Consider the following 20,843-nt stretch of genomic DNA (forward strand, 5'->3'; position numbering starts at 1 on the left):
AAATGTGATATTTGAGCTGGAAAAGTTAGGCCAATCCATGGCAATATTATATTCTTTCTGATACCTTCTAAAGCAAAACTTTTAAAGGAAAAAATATAACCCACTATCCTAGCTTGTAGATGTCAGAAATGAAATACTTTTGTGGTTTGGAAAACTTACTGTGCAGTTAGTTTTCCAATGGACGTCACAATAGGCTTATTGATACTTCTGTCCCAGGAATTCTTACTACAAGTTATCTTCTCTGGCTTTCTTACCCTTGTTTAATGTTGAGCAGGTTTTATGTTTTCCAATTTTCTTTGCACCCACAACTATCCATTCTTCCTGACACACTTAACGTGTACTGTTACAAGAACTACCTAGACAATCCCAAGGAGAATTGGCCAGATGTTTGCCATAAAGTATGCTGAGATAGAAATTGGAGGTCAAAAATACTTGTTATGGAGAAAATTCAAGGAGATATTCTGAAACTTCCCATGTTTGCCTGCCAGAAGCAATAAAACTATTGCCATATGGTGTCCCTAATTTTCTCTTCGCCATATGTAAAAACTAAATGTGGGGTAGTTCAGATGTTTTTGAAGGGAGAAAGATTAAAAAGTTGGCTACAGAGAATTAAACTTAGGGATATCATAGTTATTGAATGTAGTTTATGAAAAGACTATCTGATGGCAATCCCTTCCACATCTGCAATTCTGCAGCAATCACAATTCATTTCAGTAGTTACCTAACTCCATGCTTTCTTTTCTGGTCTTAGAAAGCTGATTGGCAAGTGGACTGTGATACCTTGAATTCATACACAAATAGAGGCCTACTGTCTAGTTCAGTTGTTCTTCCCACCACAGGGAAAAATGAAGGGATGGAGTGTGCAAGCCTGAGACCTACACCTAACCTCTCCCAAGGACTATCCTGGGGGGAAACAGTGTCCAGACAGACGCCCTGTTTGACATTTCAGAATGTAACAAAGACCCCATAGAAGATAATCGTAGTATAATAATACGTGGTCTTGTCTTGATTTTTTTTAAAAAAAACAACAACAACCCATAACTTCATTTCTCTTTCCATCTGAATTCATGGTAATGGTATTGGAAGCTAAGCAGTGTTGAAATGCAGGGTATTCTACATCTTAAGAGGTTTCCAAGGTAAAATACTAGTCATTATTTGGATCTCTTCAGATTATTCATTAGAATAAATTATATACAGGATTAGAGTAAGATTCAGTGTGTTAGCCAGATAGCTTGCATGCATGCCTTCCATTGGCATCACATTAACATTAAATCTATGTGATGGTGGTACTAAGATCTGTAGTGGTTGTATGTGTTACGAAGTTCATGGTTTGACCATTTTGGATGTCAGTTGCCTCGACCCATGTTAACCCAGGCTGTGCTTTACAAATGATTGGTGCCCTAAACTACTGCTCTTTTTTAATCTACAGTGTTTGATGGCTTAGGTGACCTCCTTATGCCAACTATGGTGCCATCTGGTCAACCGCTCTCTGCTTCAGGAATAGCCGCCTCTTCTACTTCAGCTGCAACCAAAGGCATTGGAAGTGATCTTGATTCCTCTCTCGCAAACTTAGTAGGGAGTAAGTTTGGGAAACTTCAGTGCTTGGAAGTGGGTTTCGCTTTGTTTTTTTCGGTGACCCGTGGTGTATCGTACTAATCAGTTGGACATGATTTACACTCAGTGTGCTTCTGTTGTGTATCTCTTCAATAGTTATTGCAGAAGGATGTGTTTCTTCCCCTATAGGAAGACAAAGTGATGAGGTTTTCATTTTCTGTGTGACAGGAAATTCCTGTTCTCGTCCTGAACTTGTGACACTGAAGCATATACAACACTTTTTATATTGCTGAGTTGGCTCAATTCTACAAGTTAAGCAAATCACTTGAAGACATTTTTTTTAAAAAAATTAGATAGTAAATGGAAGAATAATAGTTCAAATAAAATTACTCACATTCCTAAGAGTAGCGTTTAAAGTGAGAAGTAGAAAATTAAATTTGTGGTTACATGGATGGCCAGTAAATGCTACCTAAAATAAGCATTGATTTTTGGCTTTACCTTATGCTTCAGAGATTAACACTCAGATGACAGTAATAAAGGTCATGTGTTTGCATGAAGATGCCCAGAACAGATAGGATTATGAAATTGCATCTCAGTGTTGCATCTGTCCTTGAATAGTGTGAGAAACCTTTTTGATATATTGTGTATTATTTTCATTTCAGTCACTTTTTTATAGCTGAATAAATGCTGCTTAAGTCTGTTGACCCTTAATGATTCAATGAGCTCAAAATTGCATTCATTAGTCAGTGGTTTCATTAAGTCAAGAATGGAGAACCTGTGGCCTTCCAAATGTTGAATCCCCTTTCCAATCATTCCTGACCACTAGTCATGATAAGTGGAAATGTTGGGAGTCCAACACCATCTAGAGGAGAGTTTCTCAAACGTGCATCTCCACCTGTATTTGTACTATAAGCTAGGAGGACCAGTGGTCAGGGATGATGGAAATTGTGGTCCAAACCTCGATCTAGAGAGTCACTGGTTCCTCAGAACTGCTGCTAGATGGCAACTGAACCAATTCTCCAACTCATAAAGCTGTCTTATACCATGTTCCTATGTATCAAATGATCAGGCATATTTTGGTCATTGTAAGAACTGTTGAAATAGATGTTGATATCTTTATATGCAAGTTGGGCAAAACTGTTTTCAAATTACCTTTCCATCTTTGCAGATCTTGGAATTTCTGGTACAACATCAAAGAAGTAAGTAGCTAGTAAAATCAAAATTCCAGACATGAATATACTGTTCTTTTTACTGACTGACTTTGCATTTGTGGTGCTTCTATTTATTAGTAGTATTTTTAATGACACTTCTGCTTCTGCTTCCCTATAAACAGTGGCGGAGCTTCATGCTCTGGCACTGGGGAGCGGAGAGCAGGGCTGGCGCGTGTCCTGGGGGTGGGGCACACCGGCCACAGGGGCAGGGCGCCGGGGGGGGGGCAGCCACAATGGCACCCTACTGGGATTGCGCTGCTGGGGGCGGTGCACTCCCCTCACACTCCTCTTGGTTATGTATTCTTTTAAATCCATTCTTTGGAAAGATGACAAAAATAGAATGGTCCTGTCAGTAAAAACCTGGTCTCTTATGACAGAATGGACTGCTAGTACTTCTCTCCACAGTTTCATAAGTGAAAGCTTTATGAATTGCTGTATTTTCCATTGCATACTGAAGATTAAGGAACATTGTGCAGGCATACCTCAGAGGTGTTGCGGGTTTGGTTCCAGACCACCACAATAAAGCTAATATTGTAATAAAGCGAGTCTCACACACACACCAAATTGTTTCCCAGTGCAGGTAAAAGTTATGCTTGCATTACACTGTGGTCTATTAAGCCAGGCCCCCAAGGCTGCAGGGGGGCGGGGAGGGAAACCTGACTCCAGCGCTATGCCAGCTGCACTCCCATGGCCAGAAAGTGGCAGCGGTAGCAGGAGGCTTCCTTCTACTGGAAGTGGCAGGCTGCCTACAGCTGCACCCGTCTCCTTTTAAGGAGCAACATCTGCAATAAAATGCAAAATGAAGCACAATAAAATGAGGTATACCTGTATTTCATTTTGTAATCTAAAAGCCAGTAGTAGTGCAAATCTAAACATTGCTTTTGTTCCAGCCCAAAATATTGCACTATTTCCAGTTCTGTCCCTTAGCTGGTTGGTGGATTGATTAGCATTCAAAATCATTGTCTGTTTTAGGGGAGATCTTCAGTGGAACGCAGGAGAGAGGAAGTTGACAGGCGGAGCCAATTGGCAACCCAAAGTAGCACCTGCAACATGGTCAACTGGCGTTCCTCCAAGTGGCCCATTGGTATGTAGTGTTGTTGACAGTGGCGTAGCGTGGGGGGTGCAGGGGGGGCCGGCCGCACCGGGCGCAACATCTGGGGCGCTCGCTCGCACTCGCAGCTCTCTGCCCCTACCTGGCTCGCTCACTCTCTCTCACTGCAGTGCTGGCTGTGCGAATCCGATCTGAGCCGCCGGGTCGCTGCCCACTGTGGAGGGGGGTGCCAGGCATGTGCTGCGGTGCGGAGAGAGAGCGAGGGACTATCTGGGGGAGGGACAGTGCAGCGGGGGGGGGGGGGCGCAAATTACTTGCCTTGCCCCAGGTTAGGGGGCACAAATTACTTGCCTTGCCCCGGGTGCTGACAACCCACGCAACGCCACTGGTTGTTGATACTTCTTATTTTTAGTGAAATGCATATGAATTGATCAGCCGTTTCAATAGACTCTGCCACAAGCAAGAGCTTTGTTACCCTAGAAAACCATTATTACGGGCTGGATTGTCTGAAATCTGTTTACACTAACGTTAGAATGTTTAGGAAATGTATATCCCATCCTACTATTGTTTAAATTATGTAGTTATCTTATCATTTGTTCCGAGAGCATAACACTTCCTTAGTGTTTGAATGAAAGCATGTTTTCAATTTATGCCTCCTGTACCTTTAGTATAAATGCTTTTGTTCACTATACCCAACCTTACTTCAGAGAATAATCCAGAGTGCTAACAAACCATGGGAAGCTAGAGTATTTGTTGAAATCACTGTTGTTAATAGTGTTGTTGGTTGTTGTGAAACAACCCACCACCTTGGGACAGCAGTCTGAAATATAAAAGCTTTCAAATTAAACAAGAAAATATTCAGCCAATATTCTAAAACAGTAAAGAGACAGGGCCTGGCAAATCTCAATTTATTCTGTGGGGTAGGCACCACTCCATGGAAAGCTCTGCCTCTGGTTGCTGCCCACTGCCTGACTAGCCTCACAGGGCTGCATAATCTGAGACAGAGTGTCCAGTGATGATGTGGGGAAGAACATATGGGAGAAACCGTTTGTTGTGGTCCCCTGCCCCCAAGACATTTAAGGCTATAAAGCACCTTGAATTGAGCCAGGAAATGAACTGGCAGCCAGTGCAGTAAAAACAAGATAAGCATGGTGTGATCAAAATGCCTAGCTACAGTATCCTAGTGCCACATTTTGCACCTCTTGTCATCACATGGCGACAGTATGGCCAGTTCAAGACCCAGCATGTTTCAGAGTTCTAGATTGTGGCAGTTTAGTGGAAAAGGGGTTGCACACAAGGTGGGAACTGGGGCCAAAGTCACTGTGTTCGGATCTGGCTATGAGCCTGTCTGCTTGAGAAACAAGTGAATAACGTAGAGAAGTTGAATATTTTCAAAGGTAGCTCTGAATAAACCCAGAACTTTGTAACACTCGACAAACTAAATTGATGACTGTATGTTAGGTTTTTTTTATTGTATAGCTGTAAATCCTTGAGACTTACGTGAAAGGCGAGTTAACAAGGAAGAGGAGGATAATTGCTGGATGACAGCTTTTAATACAATTAATCTGTCCTGTGTTGGTTTAACTTTGGCAGGATGTGGAAATGGCAGGATGGGCTTCTGTAACGAGTGTTGAACAGTGACTTAATGTTGGAAGTGAGTGTGTGCGTGCGTTCATATCTGTATAATCTGTAATCAGTGTCTGGTGTTTGTTATTCTGGTTTCTAGACAGGATCTGGAGCTCCAGCAGGTGCTGCCCCTCCTACATCAGGTGCCCCCCCTGCACAACCTGCACCAGGATTTGGGATGGTGAGTGACATTTAATAATAGAGATTGCATTTGATCAGTCATTTTCTTAAAAAAACAATGACAGGAAGGATTGACACCACCTGCCACTTAACCTTTGCTTCCTTTTTAAGTTGCTTATGGCCAAGACTTGTATATTTTGCCCTTTAAAAAAAAAAAGTCAGCATTCAGCAGGAGGAAAAACAGAAGTCAGCCCACATTACCGTTTTTGTAACCTTGCTTAACTTGGATATTTTGCATGCTTCTGGAAGGAGCAAGAAAACTATGCAGAACTCTGAAGCTCTGCCCCAGGAATCTTTCCTCGGTCCTGCCTTCTTAGTTTTCATCAGACATTTGTCACACACTGAAGTTTATCATTTGAAACTTGAGGAGCAGGAACACGTTCCCTTTAAAAAAGGATACATCTGATGCCAATCGATGCACCGAACACCAATTTCTATGCTTGTCACTGCACAATACACAGTGCACTGCATAAGGAGTTTGCTGGGGTTTGCGAACAGATTACAAAGGGTGTTGGTCTTCATCTGGTTGGTTAGGACTCAGCAATGGATTACAGCCTGATCTAAGGTGGCAGCACTACCACCATACAGATAGATAGTAGTAGTAGTAGTGGTGGTAGTAGTAGTAGTAGAAGAGGAAGAAGAAGAAAATAAGTCCCACAATGCATGCTTGGGTTAAAGGTGAGTCCCAGGTCTGAAAAAGTTGACAACTACTGGCAATAGGGCATACAACCTACCTGAAGTGTGCATTGTTGTTGTTGAGATTTGATTTTTGTATAGTGGAAATCTGGCACACTCATTGGACTGTGCATACCTGAAAGGATGGAGGCTAGCAGTACCTGTCTTGCCAAGATGTTGTCAGTCAGCTAAGACTCAGGCTTGCCTTGTTTGTACTGCATGATGCATCATTCCTTGTTCTCTTAATACTTCCCAGCAACCTCCTGGATCAGGTGTCCCAATGATGCCACAGCAGCCAGTTATGTACGGACAGCCTATGATGAGGCCGCCATTTGGAGCAGCTGCAGCAGCTGGTGCACAAGTAAGGGCTAACAATTTCTCTCCAGAAGGTCTTTTTATTTTTTTGGAGCAGCTTAGCTTTTATGTCTCCTCTTTTCACCTGTGACCCTCTCCTGTATTTTCAGCAATTTACCTTTTAAACTCCTTTGAGTGTTTTAAACATTTAAACCATTACAGTCGTACCTTCGAAGTCAAACGGAATCCATTCCGGAAGTCTGTTCAACTTCCAAAACGTTTGGAAACCAAAGCTTGGCTTCTTGATTGGCTGCAGGAAGCTCCTGCAGCCAATCGGAAGCCTTGTCGGACGTTTGGCTTCCCAAAAAAAGTTCAAAAACTGGAACACTCACTTCTGAGTTTTGATCGTTCGGGAGCCGGAACATTCGACTCCCAAGACTCCCCACGGTACGACTGTATTACAATATATTTTGGCTTCCATGCAGAGCAGTTGCATTTCTGCAGTAATACAAAATGCTTGCATGCCACTTTCCTTTAGCAGAAGAAAATGGGTTTATCGCATCCATTTTCTTTTGTGATTGTAGTTGCTATCCTCAATACAAGTTAGGTAAATAAATCATCAAGTAAAAAATATATGAATAGTAAAATGCATTCGTTTGTACTCAACATCATCAAACTGGAGAAGATAAAGTTCCTTTCTAAACAAAACAGTGTTCTGGGTCAGGGAGCTCCATGAAGCAGGTGCCATGCTGGAAAAGGCCCTGCCATCCTCCTAGATTATACTTCTATTACAAGGGAGCACTAAAGCAGGATCTCTGTTCCAACGGCTGGATTAAATGTAAACTACTGAAAACTTCTTCTGTTGGATATAAACCACTATCTTCTCATTTGTCTTCAAACTTACCTGCCAGTACTGACTGCAGGAAGCACAACTTAAGTGCAGAAGTATACCCGCTACAGAAGTATATCCCTAGATATGCTTAACTTAAAATGTGTCTAAAGTAAGTTACATCTGTGGGACAGGTGTAACATTGAAATGGTTGTCATCTTCAATCTATTGCATCTTAATTTTGTTCGTACGTGAATCCTAATATTTATCTTACCGTTGTCCTTATACTCTTCTCTTCTCTTCTCTCTCTTTTTTGTTTGTGTGTTTGTTTCATGCTCTTCTTGCCTGATGGGAAACCCGTTAAGCTCTCTCCAAGTCCTACACCTGCCACTCAGAGTCCCAAAAAACCACCATCAAAGGACCCATTAGCGGATCTTAACATCAAGGATTTCTTATGAACTGTTTAAGGTATAGCATTGCTGGACCTATTTACTTACTTGAACTTTCTTTTCTGGCATTTGCTTAGGTGACTGAAGTCAAATAACTAATTTTTCTTAAGTTTGGAAGGATTTAGCAGTGGGCTTCCAAATATTACTGGTTCCTTGTGCAATGTCAACATTTGGGTGCCCCCATGTCTCTCTACTTCCATCCCAAGTCATTGTTTATTTTAGATCTTACAATGATTTATGTGGAAATTATTCTGTTTGGCTGTGTATTTTTTGATGTTCTACTTATTGTTTATGACTACTTTTGTTATGTTGTAAATGTATTTTTTCATGTTGTAAGCCACCTTGAGCATGGTTTGAACTATGGAAAGGTGGCATACAAATAAAAACTATGTTTGTATCTTGGTAATGCCAGATCATGAAACTAATTCAGATGCTTGTTGCTTAGTTTTTCTCTTTTGCTCTCTCTCTCTCCCTCCCTTCCCCTCAACTTCCACAGCTGTAGTTTTCTGTCAGGATAACTGAAGATGCAAGCTTGGAATCTACAAACAAGAATTTTGTTGCTCGGAGTTGTCCAAGTGAGCCACCACTACCAAACCCAGTGCTTACAGATTTCTCTCCTACTTCCAAAACGTGTAGCACAGCTGTGAAAGTGAACATTAGGAATGTGTACTATCTTAGTTGTTATCCCTCTTCTCTCTCTCTCTCTTTCTCAGTTTGTGTACTTGGGTTATTATTTATGTGTTTTACAACTTTAAACAATGGATGTATGTTTCTGATGCCTTCTTAGTGCTTTTCTGAACCTATCCAATAGGGGCAGATTATGCAGCTGTTGTGTGGTGAGCCATTTGGAGCGATGTGTCTGTGTTTCTGGAGGTCTCCGTGTAAATAACTTTGGCAAACCTTCTAAATTTTTTCCCTTTTGAAGTCCAGTTTCTCTTGTATATCTGTTATACAAAATAATAGTGTAATGATACCAAGGTAGTAAGAAAAAAACACTCTCAATCCTACAAACTCTTTTTGTGTGGAAAACGTTTCCCCCCCAAATGCAGGATTCTGAATTTGTTGTGGAATATGTTTTATTTTTGTGGCACTGTACATGTTAAAGATAATTTTAAAAAGTAATATAAAAGAGAGCTCCCATTTAATACATCTTCTTTCAAGTTCCTTTGCAAAGAATTTTTTTCAAAAAAAATAAATATTGAACATACCTTATCAAATTTATTTTAAAATATTTAAGGGACTTTTGTTTCCCATTTTAAAACCAGCTTATTTATCAGCTCTTATTTTAAATGCACTGAAAATAAGTAAAGGGCAAGTTCCTTCCATGTTGCTAAGAGGGGGAAAAAATCCTAGCTGGGCAGACATTTTAAGGATTGTCAGGTTAATTAGGTCGCTCGGTGTATCTGTTGGCAAATCATGAATAATTTTTATTTTATTTTTTATTTAGCTTTTATGTACATCAGTTAGTTTGGTGCTTCTATGTATAAGCCTTGGACTAGTAGTGTTTTTTCCATTCCCATACACCGCTGTGTATCTTCCGTACTGTCTGTGATTAGAGGTTGCACTAAAACTGGAAAACTGCACCCTTTACTGTAAACAGAGAAAAAATTGTGTTCCTTTAAACGTTTTAGTTTGTTCTCTCATACTGTTTGTGCTGATGGCTTGGCTTAAGATTTTTGACTCCTTAATAAGGTCACTGTTGATCAGTGTTACAAGTGGCTTGGCAGCTCTTTGTAAAAGCATATTAGGTTGGAAAGATGTTCACCTAAGTCTTTCAAATTAACTATTTAATCAATATATGGTACCATTTTTAAAAAGTGGTTGTATCTGAACTTATTGTGGGGATAACATACACTGTAATGGCAGAGAGTTAGAGAGAGAGAATTTCAAAGTGGGTTTTCTTTGTATTTTGATTTGAGAAAAACCCAGTGCATGTGTACCCTCTGAGATGCAATAAAACACCTTGATCAAAGTAAATTAAAACACAAAAGTTGTGTCCTTTGATTGTTCCTCTGACTTCACCATTTGGTGCTTCTTGTAGGGACACAATAGCTGCTGACTACAGTTTGACATGCTTGTTCAGAGCAGGAGAGGTCTTGCTCTTTGAGTCTGCTGGCATTTTAAATCTGACAGCTGCTAGAGAATTTTCCAGCCTACTAAAGCAATTGTGACTGGCAGTACAACCATATGCCTTTTTGCTCAGAAGTCAGTCTTGCTGTATTCAATGAGGCTTACTCCCAGGAAAGTGAACCAGAAGAAGGTAAGAAAGTGAGGAAAAGGGAGGTATATGAGCAATGAGTGAGAGAGTGTGTGTGATCTATGGATCTTACCAGAAGAAGGTAAGAAGGTGAGAAGAAGGGAGGTATATGAGCAATGAGTGAGAGAGAGTGTGATCTATGGATGCATGGGATGTGTTTTTAGAGTGAGAAGGAGCAGCTATGGATTTGAGGGGCTGGGTCTGACCCAAATCCACTCTAGCTGGTGGATCGCAAGGTTCTGGCACAAAAAAGCCCCATAGGCCCCCACCATCACCCCAACCCCCCCCCCCCTGCACCTTGGTCTATAATAGTACCAGAGAATACAGTGGTACCTTGGGTTAAGTACTTAATTCATTCCGGAGGTCCATTCTTAACCTGAAACTGTTCTTAACCTGAAGCACCATTTTAGCTAATGGGGCCTCCTGCTGCCGCCGTGCCGCCAGAGCACGATTTCTGTTCTCATCCTGAAGCAAAATTCTTAACCCAAGGTACTATTTGTCAAACAATAGGATCAATATGGATCGTGGTGAATGACCTGTGAATGTAGCTTCAAAAACTAGCACTGGATATGAAGTAAGTGGTAATGTGAACATACCCATAGTGACCAGAATTCTATATAGCTATTGTTCAGTCATACAATATATTATAGAGGCATTATGAGATCGATTGTTTTTGATGTCTTGCCAATAGCAGCTGCATAGTGAGTCAACACTTCCATTGCACTCTCCACCACAATCCCAAGATACCTTTCCTGATTAGTCTCACTGCTAGCTCAGACCTCCCCCCACTTCCTCTTCTCTGTGTATAAAATCGGGGTGGGGGTTAGCTCCATGTGCATCACTGCTAATCTCTTAAAGTATGAACACATCAAAAGATGTCGTCCCAATACAGATCACTGGATGAACCCGAATTCTCTCTTCTGTTTTGAGAAGTGTGCATTTATTCCTACTCCCTGCTTCCTGTTATTTAACTAGTTAGCAATCCATAAGAGGACTTCTATATTTATCCTGTGACTTTTAAATTCGCTCAGGAATCTTTAGTGGAGCACTTTAAAGTCCAGGTAAAGAGTGTCCACCAGTTTGATCATTCTTGTTGACACTCTTAAAGGTTATTGAGACGGACCGGGACTTTGCAGAAAAACATGTTGCTGCTGCTTGATCGTTTTATCTTAGCACTTTTCACCAAAGCTTTCCTTAAGCAATGCTTTTCATCAAAACAGGCCTGTAATTGCCTAGATCCCTTTTTGAAAACCGGCTGCTTTCCAGTCCTCTGGTGCAGAGGAGAATGTAGCATCAGAAGCCGCCATTCTGTTCAATCGAATGATCCAGTAATGCGCATCTCAGGCAAAATTTAATTTCTAGGTAAGTAGCTAAAGCAGCAACTCATTTTCAAGTGGGAAATTTTCTATAGGGTATAGATTATTTCACACATTCAAGTGAGAGATTGTGTGACCTTTAGTAACTATTGGTCACCATAGTGTTGCAGATATTTCTGCTGCATAAAGCCAAGCCATAGACAGAAATGGGAGAGTCAGTGAGCAAGGAGATTCCTAGGCCTGTGCTTAAGAATCCCAGAGTCCAGGCTGTACCGTAAGAGGAGTTATTGGAGAAGAGGTGGGTTCGGCTATCCCCTGGGTGAGTCTGAAAATTATATTTTTAAGCTGGTGATTTGGGGACAATTTTGGGCCTTGAAGACTTAGTTTAATGCTCAAAATTAAACAGGTCTGTTCAGGAACAAATCCCCTTAATTTTGGTGAGCCTTGGTTTCTAAGTACAGACACCTATGATTGACACCTTAATCGCAATTTTTCTAAATAATTCTGCACTGCTGGGCTATGTAAAAATCAAAGGGAAAAGTTATTGGTGTACGTGTTGGGTGAAGGATATTGTGGAGTTCTTGGACATTTAATCCCCTTGGTCAAGTCTGGACATGTTTAGGTTGCATTATTGGGAATTACTGCAAAGTTTTGAGAGCGGAGCTTCTTAGCATACTTCTACTTTAATCTTGAGATAGGTTTTCAAGATGCAGCTGGAGTGGTGTTTCTAAAAGTCTGGCTCCCAATGTGCTCCTGGTTCAGTCATGTAATGAGGGGCTCCCCCCCTTTTCCTGGGCTTTTCACCCAGTCAACAGAAACCCATTGCAGTTGTGATGCCGCTTTAAAAGACTGGCTCGCTCCCTCCTGTCTTTTCCTTCCCTGTATGGTACTCTGTTTAAATTGGGTGCTTATGCGTATATTGACATTAAAAATGAAACAGAAAATATAAACTTGCTGGCTGATCTGTTCTTGCGTTTTCTGCTGCAGAGGACTTGAAAGGGGGGTTAGTTTAAGTGGACAAGTGGTCCTGTTTCAAAATGTTTGAGAAGCAGTGAGCTCAGGACAGGCTTTTGGATCTAAGGCTGCCCTCTGCTGGGTATATGGATAATAAAAATACCTAACACAGTTAAGGTGTGAATCTCCAGGTTCCTGGTTCAATATTAATCCTGATTTGCTTGCACAAAGCTAATGGTTAGAAAAAGGGGTGTGTCAACACGAGGGCCTTAGGCTGCTCTTTCCATGTGTGTGTTTGTGTGCCTTTGTGTACATAAGCACTTTCCATTTATGCCTCCCAAATCTTTTTTGATGGTTTCCTATTCACATTAATGGCTGGTGTTTGAGGGGATATATTTCTGTGGTGTGGTATGGTGCGTTGTCACCTCCCCTAAATTAGTATTTCCTCCACCCACAAACATGTTCACCTTTTTTAAAACAAGCTACCCCAAAACATGTTTTTTTCTGAAATTCAAAGTTTTCACTCTATTAGATTTTCACAGAATCATAGAATTTCAGGGTTGGAAGGGTCCCCAAGTGCCATCCAGTCCAGGCCCCTGCAATGCATGAACTGCAGCCAAAGAATCCCAGACCTCTGCCCAATTCCTTCCACCACTCTCCAAGAGAGCACCCCATCACCAGCTCTCAGTGAAAGAACCTTCCCGTGTTCAGCCAGAATCTCCGCTTCCCCCTGGACCTAGTTTTGCCCCTACCATAAACTATAATACCACAGAACAGAAACTAAAAGAACAGTAAATAATAATTTTAAAATGTGTGCGTATTGCTCCAAGTAAGGAAACCTGAACTGAACAGGTGTGGACACCATGGAAAAAAAGAGAGACACGAGCAACTTCAAATCCACATTAAACTCTAGTGTGGATGAGCCCTAAGTCTGGTTTTTCTTGAGTACAGCAATACTTCGGGTTACGAACTTAATTCGTTCTGGAGGTCCGTTCTTAACCTGAAACCGTTCTTAACCTGAGGTACTACATTAGCTAATGGGGCCTCCTGCTGCCGCCGCGCCGCCAGAGCACGATTTCTGTTCTCATCCTGAGGTAAAGTTCTTGACCCAGGGTACTACTTCCAGGTTAGCGGAGTCTATAACCCGATGTGTTTGTAACCCGAGGTACCACTGTATTCATTCTGATGTGTTTATGGAGTAGTTATACTAAGCATACATTTTGATTTGCTTGTGGGGTGTTTACATATCTTCTTGTTCATTATTTATTCACCCAGCACATATTAATGTAAGTAATTCATCTTGTCACTTTCTTGATTTCAAAAGGCTGTGGTATTTTGTTTGAAAGTGGAGTTGTCTCTCTCCAGGTCAACAGAGCATTCCTCCCACTTTAACTGCACTAACCTAAATTTCCAGCATGCATTTGAATCCCTGCCACAAAGCAGTGACAGCCTCGGGGCAATCTGTATGTTGCGACTCTGTCCGTGCTTCTGTTTTACCAATGATTTTCTTCACAATACTAGAGTTACAAGAAATTCTGGAGCCAGCAGGTGGCAGTCTGGAACTTGCCTTGAAACCAAAGTTGCATATAGACAGAGCCTAATAACTCAACCCTACATGTAAATGTGAATGCAGTGGTACCTCTGAATGCGAACGGGTTCTGTTCCGGAGCCCCGTTCGCATCCTGAAGCGAACGCAACCCGCGTCTGTGCGGGTCGCGATGCGCCGCATCTGCGCATGTGCGTGACGTCATTTTGAGTGTGGAAGTAATGCGCTCTATTACTTCTGGGTCGCTGCGGAGCGCAACCCGAAAATGCTTAACCTGAAGCTACTTCAACCCAAGGTATGACTGTATGTTTGCAGACTTTGTTTTAGTTGTTGTGTGCTAAACTCAAACCTCAGTTCTGCCCATGCTTGGATGACTGGTGGAAATCTGGTTATCTTGCAAAGATATGTAAAACTAAAATTGGAATCAAGATGTTACTTTGTGGTATTCTGCAAGAGAAATCCCAAGAACTTTGACAAGCAAGAGCACTAAGTCTTGCAACGCGATAGGGAGGTATTACCATCTTTCTCCTTACCCTACGAAGACCTAGCTTAGCCTTCCCCCATCTGGTGCCCTCCAGATGCTCAGCCTTCCCCCATCCAGATGTTTGGGATTTCATCTTCCATCAGCCCAAGGCAGTATGGCCAATTGTCAGGGATAACGGAAATTGTGGTCCGAAAATATGTGAAGGGCACCAGGTTGGATGAACTAGATGATCCATGAGCCACATTTCATTGTCTTGATCCAGCTAGGGGTTGTGTGCAGAAGTATATTTCTATATATGCATCAAAAAGAAGAGGGCCATTTTCAGTTGTGCTCCACCCTGTGAAATGCTCTCCCAAGTGAGGCCTGCCTGATGCCAACACTGACAACTTACTTTCCTCTTCACTGGGGTAATTGCTGGTATTTCAAAAGGATTTGAAGCTGATTGTAAGTTGCCTAGAGACTGCCCTGTGTTAGATGCCAAACAGATTTAAATCACCATCCTAATAATCAATTAATAGGTGATCATCAGCTAAGTAGACCCAATGAAATTGAGCCATGCTCAGTAATTTCAAAGTCACTTAAGGACTTCCATTTGCTCAATGGGGCTTTTCTTTTCACCCTCTCTTCCGCACATATTACCTGAAATTGGCTTCATCATAAAGAGGAAGCAGGGAAGCCAGAGCTCGCTGTTCCTGCCTTCTTTGGAGCACTGATAAGGGTGGCCCTGAGCAGTAGCTCTGAACAGCTGCTTAGGTGGAGAGATTGGTATTCCTGTTACTGAAGGCTGGTTTATAAATTGCTTGAAGGAATACGTTTGGTCCCTCATCATCCTTTCTCCTATTCCTCAAGTGCTACCACGATTTATCTTAGGTGGGCCATATGCATACAATCCCAGCAAGAACGTATTTTATTGTGTTATAACTCTGAGGTCACATCCACACCACATGTTTAAAGTGCAGTTAATTCACGTGACTTCCCTCCCCAAGAATTCTGGGAACTGCAGTTTACAGCTCACAGAGCTACAACAGCAGCATGCTTAGCAAACTACCGTTCCCATGATTCTTTGGGGGAAGTCATGTACTTTAAATGTGTGGTGTGGATATGATCTGAATCTGAAACCAGCACCGTTTCACCCAAGGTTTTTGGCCTGAAGTAAAAGGCAGGATTTTGTGAACCTGACACGCAAAAACCAGATTTACTGTGCTATTTCATTATTCGGGCATCTAAGACGCAGCCTTTATAGCAGATTGGATTTTTCACCAAACAGTTGGTTTAAGTGTTGTGGCAAGAGTCCATATAACTTAGCTGTTTGTATATATCTCAGGATCTTTTGGACCTCATGTGCCTTTTGCTCATAAGTTAATATTATGGTTTACTTTTATCCTACCCTGTAATTTTAGTATGGTTTTCAATTTTTAAAAAAGTTTTTTTTTTTTACTTTGCCAACAGCTAAAAGATGGATTAGGTTTGTTTTGAGGTATTTTTAAAAGCTGTTAAAGAACACATGAAATTCGCCAACATATTACTTACAAGCTTATAATTGTCAATTCTTTTTTTGGGAAGGGGCGTGTTTGCTTCAGTGTGAGGACATCAAATATAGTCCTCGCTGTCTCGTGTACCATTCACATTCAAAGCCAATTTGGTAGGCAGGGAGGAGTAGCTCAGTTTCTTTATATTGCCAGTGAAGGTAAAGGTAAAGGTACCCCTGCCCGTACGGGCCAGTCTTGACAGACTTTAGGGTTGTGTGCCCATCTCACTTAAGAGGCCGGGGGCCAGCGCTGTCCAGAGACACTTCCGGGTCACGTGGCCAGTATGACATAGCTGCTCTGGCAAGCCTGCACCAGCGCAGCACACGGAACGCCGTTTACCTTCCCGCTATAAAGCGGTCCCTATTTATCTACTTGCACTTAAAGGTGCTTTCGAACTGCTAGGTTGGCAGGCGCTGGGACCGAGCAACGGGAGCGCACCCCGCCACGGGGATTCGAACCACCGACCTTTCGATCGGCAAGCCCTAGGCGCTGAGGCTTTTACCCACAGCGCCACCCGCGTCCATATTGCCAGTGAAATTTGGTGTCAAAACAAGAATTTACATATGCATAAATCTGCTTTTCTTTGTTTTACCACACTTAACATTGCACAAAGTTATGTTTGCGCAATGTTTGAACGTGTTGTCTCGATGGGAATAAATAGTTTCCTTCCTTCTTTTCCCTTTGACTGTTGTTTTTAACATATTCTGTGTTTTAGTGGTGGCACATTGTTGCTGCTGTTATAATGTTATTTGCGTAGCTAACAGCACCTAATAAAATAATCACACCATTTGCTCCCAGAGCAAGTGGGAGAGGTTCTTGGAACACAACCTATTTTTTCCTCTTCTGTAGAATGAGAACCAATGTTGTGCCCTCCAGACATTGTTGGACTACAAGTCCCATCAGCCACTGCCAGTAAGGTCAATGGTCAGGGGTAAAGGGAGTTGTAGTCCAGCCTCATCTGGAGGGCACCACTTTAGCTTCTCCTGAACTATACAAACAAGGGTAAAAATCAGAGGATTCAAAATACATAGGCCAGCAATATAGGTAGAAGCCATGTCATATGCAAGTTCTAACAAAATAAACTAAACAATGTGAGAAGCTGCCATGTGGATATTTATGTATGTATGTATGTATGTATGTATGTATGTATGTCAAAAGTGTGCTACAGGGTAGTTTACAATAGAAAGACAATGTAATGACGCAATCATGCTTTGAAGGTAACATAAAAACCAGCCCTAACTCCTGTTAAAATGAACATGGCAAGCTGTATTGATTAAAATCATGTAGGTATCTGAAAGTGTGTTTGATGGAGCACTGTTCAGAGGGCTTTGAGACATGCTTACATTTATAATTACTCCCAAATGAAACCAAGCAATATTGGTCACTATTCTGAAGTTTGAAAATAGGAATGCCATGTTCAGTGTGTCGGACATTCTTGATGTAATCCTTGTCCCTAAGTGATATTAAGTGTGGTCTGAAGGTGTGGACATGTGTAGTGCTTTCTGTTGTCATAGTCAGATCACCATTGTGAAATTTGGATTGGTGGCGGCAATTTGCTTGGCAAAGATAACATTTGAATGGTGTGCATCTGGCGACTAATGGATTATTTAATGCTCTGGGGCAGGGCTGGTCTACCCATGAGGCAAGCTGAAGCGACAGCCTCAGGCTACAGGATCCTCAGGGGTAGCAGATCCAATCTTTATTCCTCACCTTGTTCCTGATGTAGAATTTCACTTACCTCTTCTCCCCTAGTGGGGATGGAGGCACCATTTTGTGGTTTGCTTCAGGTGTCAAAATGTCTTGGACTGGCCCTGCTCTGGGGATTTTCCAGCAGAGAAAGCAGTGATGCTGTCTAAGCCTGGTCTCACTGTAGGACATTGAGATGAGATGGGAAGTTGACATAATTGCTTCTGAACATCTTCTCTGGCACTGTGTAGTCTTATCGTCTCCCTGGTATTCTGGGAGGCTGTGGGTTATGAAACTTTGATATCCGACGACTGCAGCAGAAATTTACCCTTTAGGTGAGTACCAACCATACTATCTATTTTTAAGAAATAAATAGGGGGTGGTAAATAACATTGTTCATGAACCAAGCTTAATTACTGAGGCATATTCCTTGAAAGTACTTTCTGAATCTATATAGGGTTCAGATCATAGGAAAAGGATCCTGCTGCTATAAAACTATCAACAGATCCTTGCTTTCTGAATTATGCCTGTGTTCTTCAGTTGTATCACTTAACATATTCTTTTTGAAATTACATTGTCTCTCAGGATGTCCATGGATAGTTCCAGACTCTAGCAGAAAAGTTAGCCTCCAAATATAGCCCAAAAAGCAGACTCCAAAATGAATTTGGCCCCGGGTTCTGCAGATGTCGCCTTGCCAGCTTGCAGCTGCTAAGAAGAGCTGTCCACTGTGGTCTTGACACAAGCAAAGTACATGGCTGCACCCAGCTGTTAGAAAGCCATGTCATTTTCAGTCCAAAGCAGCCTGTAACTGATGTGGTTAGAGGGGCAGACGCAGGGCCCACTTAGACTTAGCCACTTGTCACGTGCCTACAATGTTGTCTCCACCTTGTATGTTAAAATTAAAGGCTGGCTTTTCCACTTTGGGATGAGTACTTCAATCTGCTGCCATCTGAGTTGCTTTCACTGACTTGGTACAGATGTAATGCTTTTCGAGATTACCGAACCATGGTTTGGTGACAGGGAGAGCCTTGTGGGCTTGCAAGTTCCATCCTTTCTTCCCTTTTGTGCAAAAAAATGATGCTTTAACAAGACTGGGATTTATTTGACTGGACTAACCAGAGAATGAAACTAGGGAACAGTCACCATAACCATACAATCAGAGGTGGATTTAGGGGGCATGTGACGGTTCCCTCAGTGGCGTGCAGTCATTTCACCTCTGCACATACAACCCTGAGATGAGACCTTCAGGGCAGGGTAGCCGACTAAATCTCAGTATTGCACAAGGGATGAAAGAAATATGTTAAAATTTAAGAGACTTGTGGGATCTGTAAGCTGTTCCGAGCCAGTCCATATCTTTGCCATGATTCACATACAGAAGGCATAGCTGGAAGTGAAGCAAAGTTGCTTGGCACTGGGGGTGAGATAGCTCCAGGACATGTCCCTACCTGAAGGTTGCAGCAAGAGAAGCAATAAACAATTGGGAAGTGGCCTAGTCACTGCGTCCATCTGGGAAGTGACTTCCTGTCTGATCTTTGCAGAGGTTAATTCCTGTTTGAGAAGTCAAGTGTGCTAGCTTGCCTTCCTCCACCACCGTAATGACCCTCCATGACTAGGAGGGATACGTTCTGAAGTAGGGAGTCTGCTGCACTTGTTTAGGCTTCAGAACGTGGACACTCAAGGGGTCTAAATTGCACAAGGAGCCTACACAATTACAAAAAGCTCCCCACTGCAGAAGTTGTACCTCCAATCTGTGGAGGGTGAAGGGAACGGCAATAAGGGGAGAAGGAAGGTAGAGCTAGCATGCTTGTCTTCACTCTTCACCTTTGCACGAGGCATTTAGGATACCCAAACAGGGCTTCGGAGACCTCTTGTTGATACAGACTACCCTACCCTACCTGTCTCTGTTGCACCAACTGCACAGGAGGCAGGCCTGACAATGTGGCTTCCCATTGAGAACCAAGCCTCTGTTTGTAGAAACAAATGGTTTCTCGTGAGTTCTCCTTCCAATTTATGAAGGAGCTGCTTATGCCCACAAAAGACGGTTCCAACATAATAAATGGTGTGTTCTGAATTGCAACTATTGTCGTATTGGAGGTTCTCTTCCTTTCTGCTGTATGTTTTTAGTAACAGTTTAGTAACAGCGCAATGGGCCTAGCAGTATAAAGGTTTGAAGTCTGAGGCATTTTATTGGTATATAGAAATGAAGGGTAGCCATTTAATGCCTGTTCTGGAACCTGTTTAGTTTCTTTTATTATTTATGCCAAAGTTTCTTTCTTTTTTTAATCACTCCTCTCCTCAGAAACCAGATCCAGATGTGGAGTAGGCTTTGGTGAGTAATCTAGAGCTGCCTTTGGCAAGCGTGTTCTGTACAGAAGTTTTCACAAGATTTATGTAAATCTAGAAAAAATAAACTAGCCAGTTTAAAGCCACCCCTTTTAAGCATTTATGAGGTCAGAGTAGACTCTCTGTGTACTGCTACTTCCCCATACAAAATGCTTAATCAATGCCCTTATAGTTCCATTAAATCTCTAGTTTTCTGCTGCCAAAAGCAGCAAGCTCTAAGGGATCAGGTGAGGTAAAGGCCAGTTAGTGTCAGAGGGCTGCCATTCTTTTCACTGTGTATTTAACAGCTACATGACAGGCAGAAATCCAGCACCTGAACTTCCTCCCGTCATTGCATAATTGGATCAAAAATATTTCCTATACACACACACACCCCAAACTTTCAGTGCAAAATTAAAAATGTACAATAAAAATATGCCTAAAATGGATACAAAATCCTGTCAAAATAGATTCTTATTCGAATCTACAGTATTTAAACATGCATTTTTATATTTACATGTTTGGATTAATATAATTCCTTGCCAGTTAATTCAAGGGAATTAAGACAGTCTTAATGTTCTGGTTAAGGCTCTAGACCATAATAATGAAATTTGTCTATGGATAAATGCATATCTACCAGTAAGAGAATGGCAGCTTAAGACTGTGCGGTCTGTGTCCATATCCCATTCCACCACTACACAAAACAGAATATATTTCAAGCCCTAAGCATCAGTCTCATCTACGATAAACTAATGCAGTTGCCTTCAGTAACACTGTGTAAACCTGTATACAGTATTTTTAACTCTTGACAAATAAGAAAGATCAGAAAAGGGAAAGGCTTCTTTTCATTGATGAGTTTTTGGGGCATAATGGGAGGGCA

At 41.9% G+C, this 20,843-nt stretch overlaps 1 protein-coding gene across 1 annotated transcript in view; it reads left to right on the top strand.

The window, feature by feature from the left end:
- Positions 1–9,859, top strand: part of SNAP91 (synaptosome associated protein 91) — a 63,745-nt gene extending 53,886 nt beyond the window's left edge. The window contains exons 23-29 of the mRNA XM_083431162.1: positions 1,430–1,579; positions 2,723–2,753; positions 3,738–3,849; positions 5,543–5,623; positions 6,554–6,658; positions 7,786–7,888; positions 8,366–9,859. Coding sequence (XP_083287288.1) covers positions 1,430–1,579; positions 2,723–2,753; positions 3,738–3,849; positions 5,543–5,623; positions 6,554–6,658; positions 7,786–7,878 — 572 coding nt within the window. The 3' untranslated portion in view covers positions 7,879–7,888; positions 8,366–9,859. The remainder of the gene's footprint in view (positions 1–1,429; positions 1,580–2,722; positions 2,754–3,737; positions 3,850–5,542; positions 5,624–6,553; positions 6,659–7,785; positions 7,889–8,365) is intronic.
- Positions 9,860–20,843: the final 10,984 nt, after the last annotated feature.

Source organism: Podarcis tiliguerta, assembly GCF_965153285.1.
Source record: "Podarcis tiliguerta genome assembly, chromosome: 3".
Taxonomy (NCBI): Eukaryota; Metazoa; Chordata; class Lepidosauria; order Squamata; family Lacertidae; genus Podarcis; species Podarcis tiliguerta.